This window comes from Gobius niger, assembly GCF_951799975.1.
Source record: "Gobius niger genome assembly, chromosome: 15".
In the NCBI taxonomy this organism is placed as follows: Eukaryota; Metazoa; Chordata; class Actinopteri; order Gobiiformes; family Gobiidae; genus Gobius; species Gobius niger.
In genome coordinates, this window is record NC_136866.1 from 8,252,310 (window position 1) to 8,270,310 (window position 18,001).

The window sequence follows — 18,001 nt, forward strand, 5'->3', positions numbered from 1 at the left end:
AATGGCAGAGAAGCTACTTATGCTTCGGAGACGCCACAGATTGACTTCAGCTTGTGTGACTAAAGCAAACTATAACTCAAGTCCACGTGTTTTCCCAAAGACAATGTGGTTAAAAGCTGAAAAAAAGAGTTGATTTATCATAATAAGCCCTTTTTGAAAATTCGAAAGCCTATTTTTCCAGCGTGATGTTCAATTAGAGCTGAACTTTAAAAGTCAATCATGCATGTGTTGGCTGCTCTTCCTGGTGATGTGTTGATGTTGGTACAGGCTGTCCCGTAAAAGCCATTAGAGGCCAGGGCCCAGACGCCTGTTTTTAGCCCTTGTTGTGCCCTCTGGTCTTTGTGCGTTCGTCCTGCTCCATCTGTGATTGGTTGTGACAGGGGGCAATAGTGGGCGCACACAGAAAAGACATTCTCTCTGGCCACTTGTCATGTTGTATTAGCTCAGCTCGGCGCTAAACTCGCCAAACAGAAGTGAAAGCTTTTACCTGAGTTTCTAAGTGCGGGTGCTTTCCGTCACTATTTGTAATCATTTCGATGCTGCGCCAGATCAGAGATTCTTTGACCATGGCAACACATGACACTAACTACGAAATACTTTTAGTCTGCATATGCTGGGATTTCTGTGTAAAGAGGATGAATAATAATTGCGTCTGGAAAAGTTGTTAAGCTGCAAAAGAGGTGAATTTATTACGGTCAGGCCTGTTCATTGCCCCGAGGAAGCAGCTGTTGAAATATAAGTCATAAAAAATACTGTATGCTGTATGAATCCAGAGCGAGCTTTTTAAAATTGAAATTCAAGATGGCTGACACGTCAAGCAAATATGGTTTACATAACAATATCTTTATCGTAATGATTTATTTGTTCATTCCTTTTTATGTTAAATTATCAATGTATCACAGACCATTTGTCAGAACATTGGCAATATTCCCGTGGTCTTGGTGAATGTCACACAGTACATGGATTTGTGAGGTCTGCTGTACAACATTAAGCCAGTTTTTTAATCAATATTATAGTTGCAGGTACAAGAAAACAAACACTCCTGTTTTAAAAGCTGGTTTTAAAGCAGAACTAAGTAACTCATGCCCCTAGAGGCCACGAGCGCCACTGCAGGTGTCGTAGCATGTTGCGTTTTTTACTCATTAATTGTCCGTGAGAGTAAATACTACACTGACAGAAAAGACAAAGGGAGAGAGGGATATTTTATGTCCAACTACACAATGGAGATAATTTTTTTCACTCAAACTTGGCTGTAAATACTGTTTAAGTGGCGCTAGCCCACAGTTAGCTTTGCCCGTTAGCTTGTTAGCTTCTTCGTGATTCCATTAGTGTGTATTGCACCTCCAACCCGGTGTGGTTTTCTGGCCAGAGACACCGGGGGAGATGAAAGACCCCCCAATCATCCCATCATCCCATGTATTACCCCCAGAGGGACTTTGGAAAGGATTTATTAAGGTAAACAAGTTACTTAGTTCTTCTATAAATTGTTGCTAATTTCTTCTTTCTTATTTTTTTATTTATGGCCTCAATGTGAAACCCACACACTGTATTTGGTTGGAAAATCCAAGATGTATTTAACAAATCAATCCCATTTATGAGAAATCTATTACATTAAACGTTGCGTAACAAACCAGATCTGCTTTTACAGTAAAATAAATCATGTTAAACTGGTTGTGTAACCATTTCTTTTCCAGTTACAGCATTTTTGTATGTCCAGAAATAGTTTATGGAGAGTGATAGAGCCCAGTAAAAGGCCATGCGCTCATGGCTGAAGTTTCCATCACAGTTCTTCTCTTGCTGCAGTCCTTCTGTTTTTCTTCTACTATTAGTTATATTAAATTCACAAAAAGTTCATCATCGCCGGCTTGCCAAAAGAAAGAAACGCTTGGCTCAGCTTTTCGTTCATCCACTTTCCATTCGTGAATCCAACAGTCATCCTTTCAGCTCTCCCTTGCCTGACCACAACTATGGCTCTGGATACAGCAGCAGGTCTGTCCTTTTTCCCTTTGTGTTTCAGTATAATGCCCACTGTTCTCAAATCCAAGGAGGAAATCCGATCTAACAGGTCTGGAGGGCAAAATATTTGATTTCAGAATAGAGCCAATTGTGTAGATTAAACTCTGAGCTGTAAACAGTTTTTGCACATATTTACTGTTCCAAGTTGATATTTTGATTGACCGTATGAGTAGAAAGGGACAAAAACTCTGTAAACTATGGGGCTATTAAACACGTTAAATTATGTTCCAAGTCTCTGCTGTGAGACTGTGGCAAAAGGTAAAAGTATTGATCACAGCTAAAAGTCTAGAACCCTGCTCATCTCAGCTGCACTTGCAGGACTTCACAATCATGTTGGAGAGCTGCTCCACTTTGGGGGTCCGTCCAGAGTAGTACAGTATTGTGAGTGGTTCCAACTCCTGAGGAACGCAGCAAGGGGAGACGGACGCCTCTGGATTCAAAGTGTTGTACAGGCTCAGCAGCTTTAGGACAAAAGAATAAAATACAAACTTAGTACTTTATAAGCATCTGCCTGTAGCCTGTATTATCCTGCCTATGTAGACCAGTCAGATCAGTCAATGGCACATTTGTTTAACGACATTGTGTATCCTTTTTCACATAAATATTAGAAATATGTCCTATTCCTTGGTTTAGTTTGGATTTATTCATCTCACCGAGCTGTGTGTGGTGTCTGCGCTGCGCAGGTACGGGCAGGGCCCAGAGCAGTAGTTGGCATCATAACCACTCGGCTCATGAATCCACTTCCAGTCCAAGTCCTTCCGGAAATCAATGTGTAGCTTTCGAACACAGCAGCTCTCCTCTGTGGTGCTGCAAACGTCAATGTTAACATTACTTTAGACCCGACTGAAATTAAGGTAAACAGTTAAGACTCTTTGGCGAATGTAAGCAGTCATTAGCGCATCTCTTACGAGAAACAGTAGTCTGTGTCCAAGGCTCTCTTGCGTCTTCGTGTGGACTGTGTTTCGAGGCGGTGAGGAGGGATCATCATCAGGATCAGGTGAGGCAGAGACTGGTCCTTCTGTTTCTTCAGATTATCCATGTCCCAGCGACTCTGCTGCTCCTCTTCTCCATCAATGCCTATAAAAGATGTTCTGGTAATGCAGGGACTGAGGGATATAAATCACTCATATTTTATTTATTGTATCCGAATTCACAATTACCTTTAAACTTGACGTCTAGAACTTCATTCTCTTTGTCGATGATGTCACCGTTAGTGTTGAAGGTGTGGCATGGACAGTGCACACTGATCTCCAAGCCCATGTTGGATCCTGCACAGTTATTAGTTATTAGAAAAGTTTAAGGCTGACCTAAATATAAAGAAAAGTAATACTATTTTACCTCTATTTGTGAGCCATTCTCGCACAGTCTCAGTCACATCAAATGACACCCACTCAGCAGTGCCTTTGGTCAGTATATTTTTGGCTCCGATGTAGCGCTGCTTTCTGATGTGTTCATTTGGCCTCAGAATCTGAAACCAAGAGCACAGAGTGAATGTGGAATTTCCATGACTGGTATTGATAAGTCAGTAATGATTTGTATAGCAGCACATTAGCACAATAGCAAGATTTACTGTACAATAACTACCTATGTAGATTTCTAATGGCTAGCAGACCTGGCAGGTAAATAATCACACACATATTTTGTTGTGTGTGTGAGCAGCAGATAGAACAACTTACCACCAGAAAGTACAGTATATACAACATGTCATATGAGTAAATAAAATACATTAACGTGCTTAGAGTCCCACTCAAAAAAGGTTCTTTGACAAGAAGTGCAGATAAAGTCTTGTTAACTGTTGTAACTAATTAATCAATAATCATTAACTGGAATATTAACAGACCCATTAAACATGCTATGAGGCAATAAGTTTTATTACCAACAGAATCTCAAACAAGACTATTTGCAATATGCAACAATATAAACATATATGTATTATTGACCCCATTAGACTTAGTGTTAAAAAAAAGTAAAATCATTCATACCTAAAAAAATATGTGTGAACACCCAAGTACCTTTACCCACCTGGTAGAGCTCAATCCGTTGTTCATTCCTCTTGGCGCTCGAGTTTGGGATCCTCAAAGCACGAAACTCGGCTCTGAAGAGGTTTGTGGCATTCCTCTCCATGGCAGCAACATTGAAACGAAAAATCCTGGAGGTGACTCCTTTCAGACAATGGGTAAGATCATCTGAAACAAAACGGTAATTCACATTACAAAACAAATATGTCACATGGTTTGAGCTTGATCTACTGTCACTGTAAATAGTTTATGGCAGCTTCATCTTTGTGCATACAAACTATACCGCAATACTGATGTCCTCTGTGCTACTGGGACCCTCTTGGAAAACTTCAAATCAGATCATGACAAAATAGTCTGACCAGAGGAAAAACCCCCTCCCTGGTGTGTGCCAGTTTCTCTTTACATGCCATGCTATAAAAGGGCACTTCCATCCTTCTTGTCACTGTTAATATTTCAATGAGATTTTCTGTTTTTGAAGAAAATAAAAAAGTTCAATTCTTTCATCTAAAGCAAAGCATAATGCCTAAAGGTGCTCTGTACAGTACAACTACATGGATGGGTCCAGGTTTCATTGACGCTTGGGACCCTTGTTATCTCTGTGGCCAAAACTGTTTTACAGACTTTAAGCAGAGCTTTGCTGAAGGGAAATGTCTTGAGAACACCTGTTGATTTCAAAGGATCTAATGCAACATTCTTGGCACTGCTTTAGACAGTTGTGCGTCTTCCTTTCACACACTATTTATTTATCCCATTCTAGTTTTTTGATCATCCAGAAGCTGCTGCACTCACTCTAGTGCTGACACATGCTGCTTTTGCCGCTTCACTTCACAGCTTTATCTTATTGAGGACGCAGTTGTGTCAAAGAATGGTTTTGTCAACTATTGTATAAAATATAGCAGGACGATGTATATTCATCTGTGTGGTACTGTCACACACAATGAACATACCCATACACGTCCTGTGTAAGTGATGTCACATTAAAAAAAGGTCACACGCACATTGTGAAGACTCACTTAGGATTCAACCCATTGTAAAGGTATAGCCTCTGTGTCTCAAGGTTTCCTCGAACCCCAGACAGTGAATCAGGGAAGCCCTGTTGCATCATTTAGCCATTTTACCATCAACTACTGTTAACTTTTCCCATTCTCCATCCCCCTAAGACTTCCTGTCTGCTGCGGCAGATGTCCCCTCTTATTTGTGTCTGACTGGAAAGGAAATGGGAACATCTGGGAAGATGGACAGCATCTACAGACAGAAGGAAACACCAAAACTGACCAATGGAAAGGGAGGTAGGGAACAATACTATTACTGCAAACAACAGGTGGGTAGCTCAGGGTTAACAGCTGGAAACGATACTGTCATGAAAACAAACATTTGCTGGGAAAACATTGCCTTCATTGTGTGGCACATTTTTAAAAGTGCGTAATTACGCAGCCTGCTCTTGCGTGGAACCAAAATAAACATGCTGACGTAGTGGCGTACTCACTGTTTTCATGTGGGCCGTAGATCATGTTGAATTTATAGATCTCTTTGGCGTAGTACTCTGTCTCTGTGTTGTCTTGACCGCAACTTTGCTGCCGGTCTTTCCCGAGCTGCTCGAGTAGCTCCTTGGTGCTGTTGTACAGTGCCTGGATTTGAAACGGGATTTTGCTCGGTCCCATGGATTTGGGGGGACTCGTGAGTCGAAGTTTGCTCAGGATTTGTCCGCGAATGGCCTCGACTCTTTTTCTCTTCACATTATCCATATCTACGGTGGCACAGGTCGACAAGGACGAGCTCAGCCTTGCGCAGTTGAGGAGGAGGATGAATAGGAAAACTTTTCCCAGTTGCATTCTTATGCATTTGTTTATGCCAGGATTTAGACGCTCAAATTAGATTGCGATGGCAGCGATAATCTACCAGATTTGGATTCTAAAATCATAAAAAATGACACTTTGTCCACTTTCTTGTAAACACCTTTTGATGTCATCCAAACATGTTTATAAATCAGACATTACTTTAGGTCCATCCCGGCATCAAAAGCGTCCACGTGTGTAGCAGCTGTCCGGCAGAGAGCGGTCATCAGAAACAAGCGCACTTTTCCTAATCGCGCTCGGACATGAGCCCTGTCCATTTACGCAGCTCCGCAGACTGTTGCTTCTTCGGATAAACACTTCTCTGAAGTTGCACTGCTGACTGTCACCTTGATAAACACGCGGCACTTTGCGCAATCCGTGTGGACCTAATCTGTTTTATACCAGCGCTTTCTGACGTGCGGCGGAGGAGGGACCGAGCGCTGGACCCAAAGCTCCTTTGGAACCCGCACAGACCAGACGATGAGACGAGACAATAAATAGTGATAGACTATTACTAAAATGTGTGGCCACATTGTAATGCCGCGTTAGTCCAACAAATATGACCACTTTTTTTGTGACTATTTGCAAAACAGCGAACTATTGTTACTTTTTCTGACACTAACTCGCATTTGTCCTCTAGTGGCCCAGTGTTGTACTTGCATTTAGATAGTAGACAGGTATTTAATTAAAAATGAGAGAAAAGGTAACCTAGAGGCTTTTGACCTCATTCATTTCACTTACTGACTTACACTTACACTATTCAACTTGAAAAGTCGAGCCTCATAGCCAGTTCCCCTCAATATAATATAATATCTATTCAGATAGCCACTATAATATCATCAGTGGACCATTTTGTCAGTATTGAAAACTTTTCCCCATCATTCTCCTGATCCTCTGTTTTTTTTTAAGGCATAATTATCTTTCCAGTGAATGCTTGAGGGCCTATTGAAGTTTCCTATTTTTATTCTATAATTCACGGAACATAGTCATATTTGTCCAGAGCTATTTTAGGACAACGGTCATTCATACGCCCAAGACACTGTTTCCCCAAACATGGAACTCTCTATTTTGTCCACCAATTTGTGGCTGAAATATATTTTAATGTCCAAATTTGGTAAACATTTGATTGGAAGTTGTACTTATTTGGAGTAGACTTAGTGCTGAAGTTGTTTATATATGTTTGTACATAACCGAGTGTTGTTAGATACAGTACAGTAGTGGGATCCAAACTGGAGTCTCTCTACATTACAACAGGATCTATTTTGTCACGATCTATTTATTTAACCCAAATGCTTGATTTGAAAATATACTTCTCGATCCTATTGGGTTGTTAAGTATGACATCACAGACAATAATAAGCTACTTCCGGGTCCAAACAGCTGAGAGCTCTATGGACAAACACTGCAAAATCAGCAACTTTATCATAACCTCCTGCAGAATTAATTACAAATTAAACTGAATATAGTTTTGAATTAAAATAAGCCTTCATTGTGTATCAAATCATTTGATAATGAATGTAATAAAAGCATTGCTGAAGAAAATCCAGAGTAAATAATATTTCTGTTGTGGCTTAAGTCCCATTGGACCCGGGTGTAGAGTGATGACGTCATCACTTAGCAAGAGGATAGCATCGTAATTTACTCCTATTTAAGATAAAGAAATACTTGAAATTTGTGTTGTAATTTTCACATATGCATAAACTCATGAAAACCTTTGTCACATCTACAGCTAGTGTTTGATGGCTGTGAGTGTTGGCAATTCTCCATTAAGCCAGCAGGTGATGCTGCTTCACAAACAATAATGTCTAAGACTAGTAATGGTGACAACAACATTTCTAAAATTAGTATTGAGCTTTAAATATACAACGTAAACAAAGTGAAGTTAATGCACACAATCCACTTAATTACTGTGCAAATAAAAGACAAATAATCAATCATTTATTTAAAATTAAATCTAATTCAGAATTAGTGAAACAATTACATGAATTCAATTTGGAAATACAACGTATAATATAACCTAATACAGTATGAAAAGATATCTTCTTCAGTTCTAACAGTCTAGTCCAGTCTAGTCTATATTCATGTCCAAAGCTGGGACAGACTATTGTGGGACAGTGTCTGCCGAACAGAAGTCTCCCAATGATCTCATCCTACCCCCATATTTTCAAGGTTTCCACACTGTCTGGGGACTATAGACATGATCCCAGTCAGATATCCCCATTCAAGTTCACTTTTTTTTTTTTTTTTTTTTTTCACTTTTTACTACGCAGCAGCCTCAATGATTACCTCAGCTTTTAGTGAGTCACTCTCCGGCAATCTCGCTGTCTCGAGTCGCACACAGAAAAGGAATGCAGCTCCAGACCAAATCATGAAAATAAAAACACATGCCGCAAGTAAATGGGAAGGAAAATGTGCTCATATTCCCTAAATGTAGGTTAGATTCCTGTCTGCCGGACCTGTCCAAGACGTAACTACAACCAGGGCTTTCTGACCACTCATACATCGAGTCAGACAACTAATCCTGGCAAGACACGGGCCGACAAATACAAATACTGACCCGCCGTAGCTCTCATAATAAGCAGTGTGGGGATGCCAGCGTGCCTTGGTCTGTTGCATCTCAGGGGTAACAGTGAGTCACGCGGGAGCAGACATTTTGGAAGGAAGGAACCCCGAAAGGACACCCCAAAAGGCAGTCATACAACAAAAATGAATCACTTGATGTGACCGCGTTCTGTGAGTCATAGCGGTAAATGTATAGGAATGGCTAGACAGTGACTGAGGAGTAAGTCATGTAGAACTGTTGTGTCTTGATCTTCTATTATTATGATTCTATTACTAGTGTGCACACTTTTACAGTATATGACTCATTTAGATCTAACTTTACACTCAGTGCTCACCAGATCTTTCACTCTTTGATCTACAATAGACAAAACATTGCTGCAGTGCCTAATATAGGATGCTGGTTATAGTTTAATTTCAGATCCTTCTTCTGTTCTAATTTTGACTTAAACGAGAGGGCACTCAGGTTGTTGTCATTGGTGTGTTTTTCATCTTGTTGTCGGCTTTGGTTTTACATAATTTACATTTATAATTGAGGAGTGTTCTGTGTTTTTAGTGGAGCATTTTGAGGTTTTTGTTCTACCTTTTTATCACATTGGGCTGTTACGTCATGTATTTTTGGTTGGTGCTTTACCATAAGAAAACATCCTTTATTTGGTAACAGATGCAACGGCCCTGCACTGTTTCATACATGTCAAATACATTTTTGTTTAACCTCTTAACCCCCACCTTAACTGAGTGCATTTTCTCCAGGTTCAGCTTTACCCAAATCTAGAATTTTACAGCCAGCGTAACGCCTCATTTGAAAGCTAAGACCTGCAAAACTGATCTCAACTGATCTTTTTGCCACGTTGTTGTTCCTTTTTTGATATTTTTCTCCTTTTTGTCACGTTTCTGTCACGCTTCATCCTTGTTTTCATCTCATGTGTGTCGCTATTTTGACTTTTTTTTCAAGAAGCTTTTAGATTTGGGTAAAGCCAAACTGGAGAAAATGTGCTCCGTTCAGGTGGGGGTTAAGAGGTTGATAATATTTACGTTTGCACATATTAGAGAAATGAATTGTAATTGTTGCCATGTCAACAAACATCTACAAATTTCATAATAATGCAATGATCATAATGGCTTGCAATGTTCTATTTTTGCCAGTAATAGACACTTCTATAATTTTACTATTGACAGCTTTCCTACTTTTCCATTTAGTTTAATCTCCGTTGCGGCCTGCCGTGTCCATATTGGTGGTCTGTGTCAGAGCTCCGTGAGGGCTCGGTCCCATGCGGCGGCGCAGTGTGCTGATCTGATGTCACAGAGGTGAAGACTGTTTACTTTACATCTGGGGCTAAAGGGCTGGAGAAGTGCTGACTTAGGCCTTTTGGGAACCAGAGGACAAGGTGTCATTGGGCCTCTGCATGAATATGAAATAGCCGGTGAAGACCGTCATGTTGATTCACAATAATACTGTCCGCCATAGCTGAACACTCTTAGCATCTGTGATAAGGATTCGGCGCGGGGAAGATGGGGGAAAGTTGCTGTCCTCGGAGATGTCTGTTGTGATTACTAATGGCAGGTTGACCGCGCGCTTTGTCGGTCGTCAGCAGTTCCACTTGTCGTTCGGTTTATTCGTGTTACCAAAGCGCGCGGGATTGTTTTGCCTTGTCTATCTGCGCAATGTTATGCTTTACTTTGACTTGAAATTGAATCTCCTGTTACTGTTGCTATGCTAATATCTGTGTATTCAAAAGTTAAATCATGGATAAACATTTGGGGAAATCTGGACTTTCCTAGAAGAGTTTCACCGCTAATCAGGCTGTCTTTCCGTTTCTCTCCAACATTACAATTCCATATTTTATTTTTCCCCTGAATGCTGCAGCTGGAAAATGAGGAAATGTTTTGGACATTTTGCTGCCGTGCATTTATGACAGGAGAGAGAGATTATAAACAGCAACCGACACACCGCCGCGTGCCAGTGATTTGGTTCACATTTAGGAAGCGGAGCAGAAATATGTTCTCACACTGTCGATGTCTGAGGCGAGTTACACAAACACAGAGTACAGTGCTCTGGTCTGGTCAACGCTGGCCTCTCCGCACTGAGTCTAGACAGGAAGCTGCTCCGCGCCAGATTAGGGATTTTCTCTCACACCCTCAAATGCTCACAGACAAAAGTTTTATGTGTGTAAAGCCAATTCCAGGTTAGTAAGATTAAAAAGTTTAAAATAACTAGTGGGTTTAGGAAGTATTCATGGTCCTATTGTTTTCATGAGTGTGATAAAATGAATGTATATATTTTATGTCACTCTCAAACACACGGACCTGAACTTCTGTACGTTCAAAAAACGCACAACTCCGGTTTGGAATCCGTTTCCTCCTACTTCATCAAATGTGTGAAGGCCTTGTGTGAAAAGTTCAACCCGTCCTTCTGAGGTACAGCGGCACAGCGTCCTGTAGTGCTTAGCTAAATTAAAGTGAGCCCCTACTGTTCTCATCTGCTCACCTGTAGCCCCTGCCAGGACCAGCCGTGACCTCTGACCTCACACAGATGGGTCCGCATAATCAGACATGGGCACACACGGCTAAGTGCCACACCGGACATATTTGACGGGTAGTCGTATAGAAGTAGCGTGACGACAGTATGTATGGGATGCTAATGTGTTGACCTGTGTCTCTAGTTTCTCGTTGTTGGGCTGACAGAGAATGTGTGAGTAAATGAGTGTGTAAAGGTAAAAACTGGTTCTGATGTGCACGCCCTGATTACAGCCAGTGTTGCATGTTTGGATTGAAGCCAGTGACCCTTGTGTATGTCAGAATGGCACACTTTTTATTATGAATATTCATGGCGCTCTGGGTGGATATATGAGAAAAGACAAAAAGATGCTTTTAGACTTTATTGGTGAGATGATTCAGTAGCTACGTGAAACCCGGGGATTAAAGGGAATATAATTGGTGGATTTTTAGATAAAAGTAAATGTACTCTGCAGTGCATGATGTAAATGATTGTGTATTTAGCATCTGTCTTTATGCAGAACGTCCGGTCAACAGCAGCTGAATGTAGGAGCTTATTTACACCTGGTCTTGGAGGATCTATGACACATGTGCTACAGCTGCATTAACAGAATATTTCATCCTCTTCTTCACTACGTCTGCGAGCGCTCCTCTTCATTTCCCACATGAGCGGTTTTCTTATCACCGCGGGCCCTCTCGCCTGCCCCCGGGGGCCGAGTTAAAGCCGATAAAACACCCAAATATTCTGTTAAACATGGACAGCCTCTGCCAGGCCGCCAGTCGCTGCAATGCCTCCTGGGTAATTATGAGAATAACTCAGCCGTCAGCGGCAAGGCCAGTGGACCTGTGAAGACGAGGTCAGAGCGGGACGAATATGGGGCGGCCGGGAACGGGCCAGGGGGTCAAGGAGAGGTGGGCGGGGCTTACGCTGCTGTCACTCAGAGCCGCTGGATGTATGTGGGCATTCGCCGTGTTCCTCCTCCTCCACAATCATGAGCCCGATGAGCGATGGTGATGAGTGCCTCTGTCGTGGCCGGGTGCACATGCTGTGGTCCACAGAAGGTCAAAGGTTAGTGTGAAAACTAGACACGCCTTAACAACTCATACTGTAGGTTTTGATGCAGTAGTACGAGCTGCAGAAGTGGGGGATTGCGAAGCGTTTTCTTTACTAAGTCCTCACCACAATAACAGCAGCGAACATGCATTTATTCAGTGAGGTCTGAGCTTTTTGTATTGATTCTCCAAGCTTTCTATGTGTTGAGCGATTATGCAGAATAAATCAATATTTAGACATTGCAAGAGAAACGATGACATACAAGTTTACAGTCCTTTTGATTCAAGTTCTGTTCCAAAATGAGACCACACACAAGAATATACATCTCACTCATCGTTCTGGTAATTTCTGCAATCCTTCAGTTCGTCCATCCTGGTGTGTTCATTTTTTTCCTTACGTCATTGAGTTACATGCTGTTCATTTTGTGCTGTCCGAAGTGCTTCATTGGGACCTCTGACCTGTAAAGACTGTCTATAAATATTTATTTATGTCAGCTTGTCTAAAAATAACTCTACAATGGACTGCTCTGGAGCTGATCCAAGGGAGAGGTGCGGCGAGCAGCAGTCAGCATTCGGACACCGGCCTGTGCGCCCAGTGAGAGCCCAGTGGCAGGAGGCAGACATATTGATAGCTTTATTTTTCAGCAGGAAGGAAATGCAAGTAATCCTTTGAGTCTGAGGTATTTCTGGATTGTATGAAAGAACACCAAACAGTCATATCAATCAGTGGTTGCAATTACTGTCTTGACCGTTGACGATATTCTACTTTTTACTTTTGTGACATAATACCTTCTATTAAAAGAGAACAAACCTTCAAAATCAAAACTTAACAAGGCCAAAGCAGAGCCAAAACAAGGATTAAATTATATACTAAATAGGAAAAGTGGGTACATTTCAATCAGATGGAAGACATCAGTATTTTTTAGCAATACAGATATTCCGTCAGCAACGATATTTTGTGCAGCCCTTTCTATAAACAGCTATTGAGTCATCAGGCAAACTCTGAATAAGCTTTTTGTATCAAGTGGAACAACATGCAGGCTGTTGGACATTACATCTAGAGCGAACGCTTTTGTTTGAATGTTAGTGTGTGCTGTTTTACCTTGTAGTGACCCAGTGGCTGTATGACTGCTCAGCTTGGCGCCTTTCCTTTTGATCACGGTGGTCTCCACAAAGATCCGGGATCAATTGTTTTGTAGGTTTTCTGGTGAGCGGGTCCGTCCGCAGTGAAAAACTTCCAAACAACTGATCCTGAAGCGTCCTAGAGACCACTGGGATGGAAAGTAAAGGCGCCATGGTAACCACTCATACAGCTGCTGGGTCACTACAAGGTCAAAACGTACAAATATCGACTTTTTTTTGCACATAAAAGAAGATTAGAGTGACATTTTTCTGTGTCTTACCTTTATTTTTCTCCAAATGTAATTGTAGATGTTTTTTAAGTATCAAGATTTTTTATGTCATTTTATGTTTCTTAGTTGCTGAAAATTACAAGTATATTTTTATTTTGGCTCTCACTTGAGTATTTTGCCAGCTACATTTCTAAACATGCACGTATCTTCATGACAACTTCAAACCAGGCCTTTGGTTTCTCTGTTGACCTGTTATATATGAAATATGCAGTTTTGCTCAAGCTACAGCAGTGATATTTGATACATTGCCTCTAATAATATCTACTGTATATTCATCTTTATTTGAGTTTACTCCTGTTGCAATGTAAGATGTGTGGTTCGGTGCAGCCTTGACCTGTCCTGGCCTGACTCAGTCCACGTGCTGCTGATAGCATCAATGACAGAGGTTCATGTGTGATACCACAGCCCAGTCTGAAACGTGGTGCCCTCAAAGACGAACACGTCGGCTCTCAGATCTGCTAAAGAACATGTTATTGTCTTCATTGTTTGTGCCAGTCGATACCAAAGTGCCCGCCAGACGCAGTCAGTATGAGACACAAGTCGCACTGGAGAACTTGTGCCTCTCCTCCCCAGTCCCTCCTTCACCCCCAGAATGCAATAAATGTCCGGCCATCATTTATTTTAATTCACTCCCCTCTTGCACAGATGAAATGGATTTGTAACCTTGTAGGACAAGGACGTGCATGCCGTCTGCCGTCAGTTGCTGAGTTATTCTCTATTCTTCTAGCATCGGGCAGAAGAGGGAGTGGGCGAATGAGCGGCGAGAAACAGGCCCAATGATGAAGAGAAATAGTCTGGCATGCAAATTGCCGGCTGCCATGTCCAATGAGCGGCCCGGCAGAGACTGTCGCCGTAGAAACTCTGGACAGGGTTAACGAGGCTGAGGGAGAGACACAGCTGAAAGAGACAGCGGCCCAACACAGTCTGGAGAGAGGGTGATTTATTCTCCAAATCAAGGCCCGATGAGTGGGTTATGGCTAACCTAATGAGAGAGTGTTTAGGGGATGGCTAATTGGACGCGACCAAGTCACAGAATGCTAAAAGGCAGGACGAAATGGAGTTTGTGGCGCACATCATTCTTCTCAAGAGCAGGCAGTAAAAATAGCAGTTGGTTTGTTGCCACAGTTTACCCACAACCTTTCTCTGGCTGTTGTGTTTAATAAATGGCATTTCATTCAAGGCCTTACTGAGCTCTGATTGACGTTTGTCTTTTGTTGTTCAAATCATCGCGTTTCTGTAAAACCTTTACAAGATAACTCAACATGCAGTATGTCCAGTGTTATGCTGTGAACTTTTCAAGTTGTCACCACAAGCTCATGAGACATAAAGGACTGTCCCCAGTGGCCACTAGAGGGTAGTATTTCACTACTTCCAACATGTCAAATTATTTACAGTATATTGGTATGGGTTTTATCATTGAAACATTCATTGCATTAGAATTTAAAACAAATTTGGCCTGGTTTATACTATATGTGGCTATTCTCCTCTATGGTGTAATGATGTTTAACTTTTTAATTACTTTTTTCTGTTACTTTAAAAATATCTACTGAAAAGAAATGTGTGGAGAAAAATGTTTGTTATTTTTACCAGCAAATCATAAACTTAAAGCTGCTCTTAAGTTATTAAAACAGTTAAATGCCATGAGTTCTTTGCTTGAATATGATCATTTTTTTACTTAAAGATCAACAATTATTTTTGACGCACGCGTTTCTGTTGACCTTAGCCATTATATCTTAAAATTCTTCCTGCCATTGTTTAGCTGTTGGAGCACAATAATGTATTTCGACTTGCTTTCAGAATCATCAGAATCCCCCTCCGCATCTTTTCCACATATAAGCTTTATTCAATCAGCGTCCTATTGTGGCGTGTTTTAGCATCAATGCTCCTTCCTTTGTGTTGAATGCAGATGCTCTCAGTGATGACATCCCCTTTGTGCGAGTCGACTCGAGACCTTGGAAACGTTTGCGCTGCCTCCATTTGAGCGCCGCCGCGTCCCTCTCATTGCATGAGTGCAGCGGGACGCACATTTGAAATGAGTTAGGACACAAATGGGATTAATGCTTGCAAGACATCTCCTCAGGTCTTTCCACCTGTAATGCTGTTTGCAGATTCGCTAAAAATGAGACGTCTCAGCGGGAGCAAGGTCCCGTACGGTGGTTTCCCCCCCGAGCAGGGCCTATAAGGCGGGCTGCGCCGTGACCCTCGGCCGGCAGCTCCCCAGCCAAAGCAGAGCATGCACAAAGAGGCAACATGGGAAATGTGATTACACGCTTGCCTAATGTAAGGGAATCTCATTTGTTTGGCTTTGGCCGTTTGATTGTGCCTCTCTGCATCGGCAAATACAATAGTCCAATATGTAGATGAGACAAAGGCATACCCTTCAGTTTCGAACCCTTAATGCATGAGCACTGTTTTACCTTGAAAACATGAAGATCTTTTTTTATTATTTTAAGTGTAAAAACATGCAAAAAGATATATGGAAGCACACTCCTCACATTTACAATATAGTTGAATGATATAAATTGAACAATACCGTAGAAATCCATCATTTTAGGGGAAACTTTTTCTTAAATTATAGATGAAAATGAACTACCGTATATTCCGGACTATAAGTCGCTCCGGAGTATAAGTCGCACCAGCCAAAAAATACACAATGAAGATAAAAACACATATAAGTCACTTCGGTGGATAAGTCGCACCATTTGCGAACTCGTTCCTCTAGCTTTGGCCATCTAGCTTTTAGCCCGTGATTATCATTTTTTCGTTTTCTTCATTGCAGTAAGAGTAACCTCCGCTTTTCGCCAGTCCCTCATAAGGTTCTCGCTCACTTTCTTTCTGCTGCTCGATTACCGTTTTCAGCTGCATCTTAGTAGATACTGGTACACAAGCCTAGAGTGCCCTGAGTGAAATAATATATTTTGATATATAAGTCGCACCCCCAGCCAAACTATGAAAAAAGTGCAACTTATGGTGCAAAATATTGTAGAAAACATTGTTCATAAAACTACGTGGAATAGTACATTAATAGCAATTGGGTCACTACCAGTTGAAAGCACCCAACAAACTGTAGCTTTTATGTACAATGAGTCCAGTATTTCACTTTTTTTCTTTGGTTTATTATTACGGAAACTGTTTTCCCAGATTGACGACTAGTTTTGACGACACAGTCCAGCTCCTTCTCTATTTGTGCGCTGGACAAAAATAACCTCAACATTTATGTCTCCAGTAGTACCTAAAAATAATGTCCAGAAAGAATGCAGCGGTAGACACAATGTGGCACTATGACATAAGGTGTCTATTAAAGGGAAGACTTTCCTAACCAAGACAAATGAGTGATATCGAACTGTGGATGACAAACGAGGGCCCAAGTGTCGCAAGTGTTTTATGACGGTCCCCCGGGTCCTTATCTCTCATAACCCCCGACCTCTGACCTTTTAAACCACAAGGGTGATTACAAGTAGCCACACCAACAGCATAACTGCAGTACTATGGCCATTAGAGTCCTGTTCCTCACCTCCTCAGTCCGTGGTAAGACACGAGCTGAAGTGCAGTGGACAGAAGGAAGAAAATCAGAACAAGCTCTGATGCACAATATATCTTCAAATTATTATTATTATTATTATTGTTATTATTATTATTATTATTATTATTATTATTATTATTATTATTATGTGTATATTGGCATTATTAGATGACGAAATATCCCTTTCACAAGAAGCCTCATATGCTGTCAAATCGCTAACTTAGATTCACACTATGTTTGCTCACACAGCCTTAAACACAATTGAGCTTGAAAATGTGTAAAAGTTCAGTTAATTATGTTCAATTTGAACCTTTTTTGGTCATTTTTGTATTGTTACTTTAGTATTGTTGTCCTTTTTTGTGCAATTTGATACAATGTATGTGGAAAAAAGACGTGTAAGTCAAATTATTCAACAAAAAACCCCAGTCCATAAAAGTGGGAGGTAACATGTGCTTCAACAGAAAAAGAGGAGATTTCTTTTGTTCCTGGCAGTAAGGGTAAGTCTCTCCTGACATAGTTATTTGCAACATGATTTTAGGACATTAAAATACAGTAGCATAATTACTAATTTTAATTTTCTTTAAGATGTTTTTGCCCCATGCACTTTATTAAACAAGACAATTCATCCTTAAACCCGGGAAGAGACAAAGTCTGTATCCTTATTAACTACTAGGTGATCGTGCAGCTGTAGTTGCTTGTCTGCTGTTGGAATTTTTTGCCAAATTGTAGTTGTTCCCCACCTCTGGGGACTGTTGAACATGTGTTTGCTGTAGTGCAGTGGTGAGCGGTCAGGAGAGTGATGAGGCCGCTCTCACATACCTGTCAGGTAACCCTCTGTGATACCTGTTCCCCGTGGGACGTACCACTGTGTGACACCAGCATTTTTCACCTATGGCTCTGACAGCTTTCACCACACTGACCATTAGCGCCAGCGCTGTATTGAGTGTCATTCTCCTGCCGACTTTCACCGTATCAGAGGAAAGTCTTCTCGTGCTGTGTTGATTAGTGGTTTGTTTACTGACAGATAAGAGAGGGCAGGTAACTCCTGTACTCGTGTAGCTGACTGCAGATGTACATCATTTTCAGTAAC

At 41.3% G+C, this 18,001-nt stretch overlaps 1 protein-coding gene across 1 annotated transcript; it reads right to left on the bottom strand.

Annotated features, from left to right (window-relative positions):
• Positions 1-869: 869 nt before the first annotated feature.
• Positions 870-6,248, bottom strand: LOC306974872 (transforming growth factor beta-3 proprotein-like). Its single transcript, XM_079572264.1, has 7 exons — positions 5,521-6,248; positions 4,039-4,202; positions 3,355-3,484; positions 3,177-3,284; positions 2,925-3,093; positions 2,670-2,823; positions 870-2,477 (listed from the first exon to the last, which is right to left on the bottom strand). Exons 1-7 carry the CDS (start codon positions 5,864-5,866, stop codon positions 2,319-2,321), a joined length of 1,230 nt encoding a protein of 409 aa, XP_079428390.1. The 5' UTR covers positions 5,867-6,248; the 3' UTR covers positions 870-2,318.
• Positions 6,249-18,001: the final 11,753 nt, after the last annotated feature.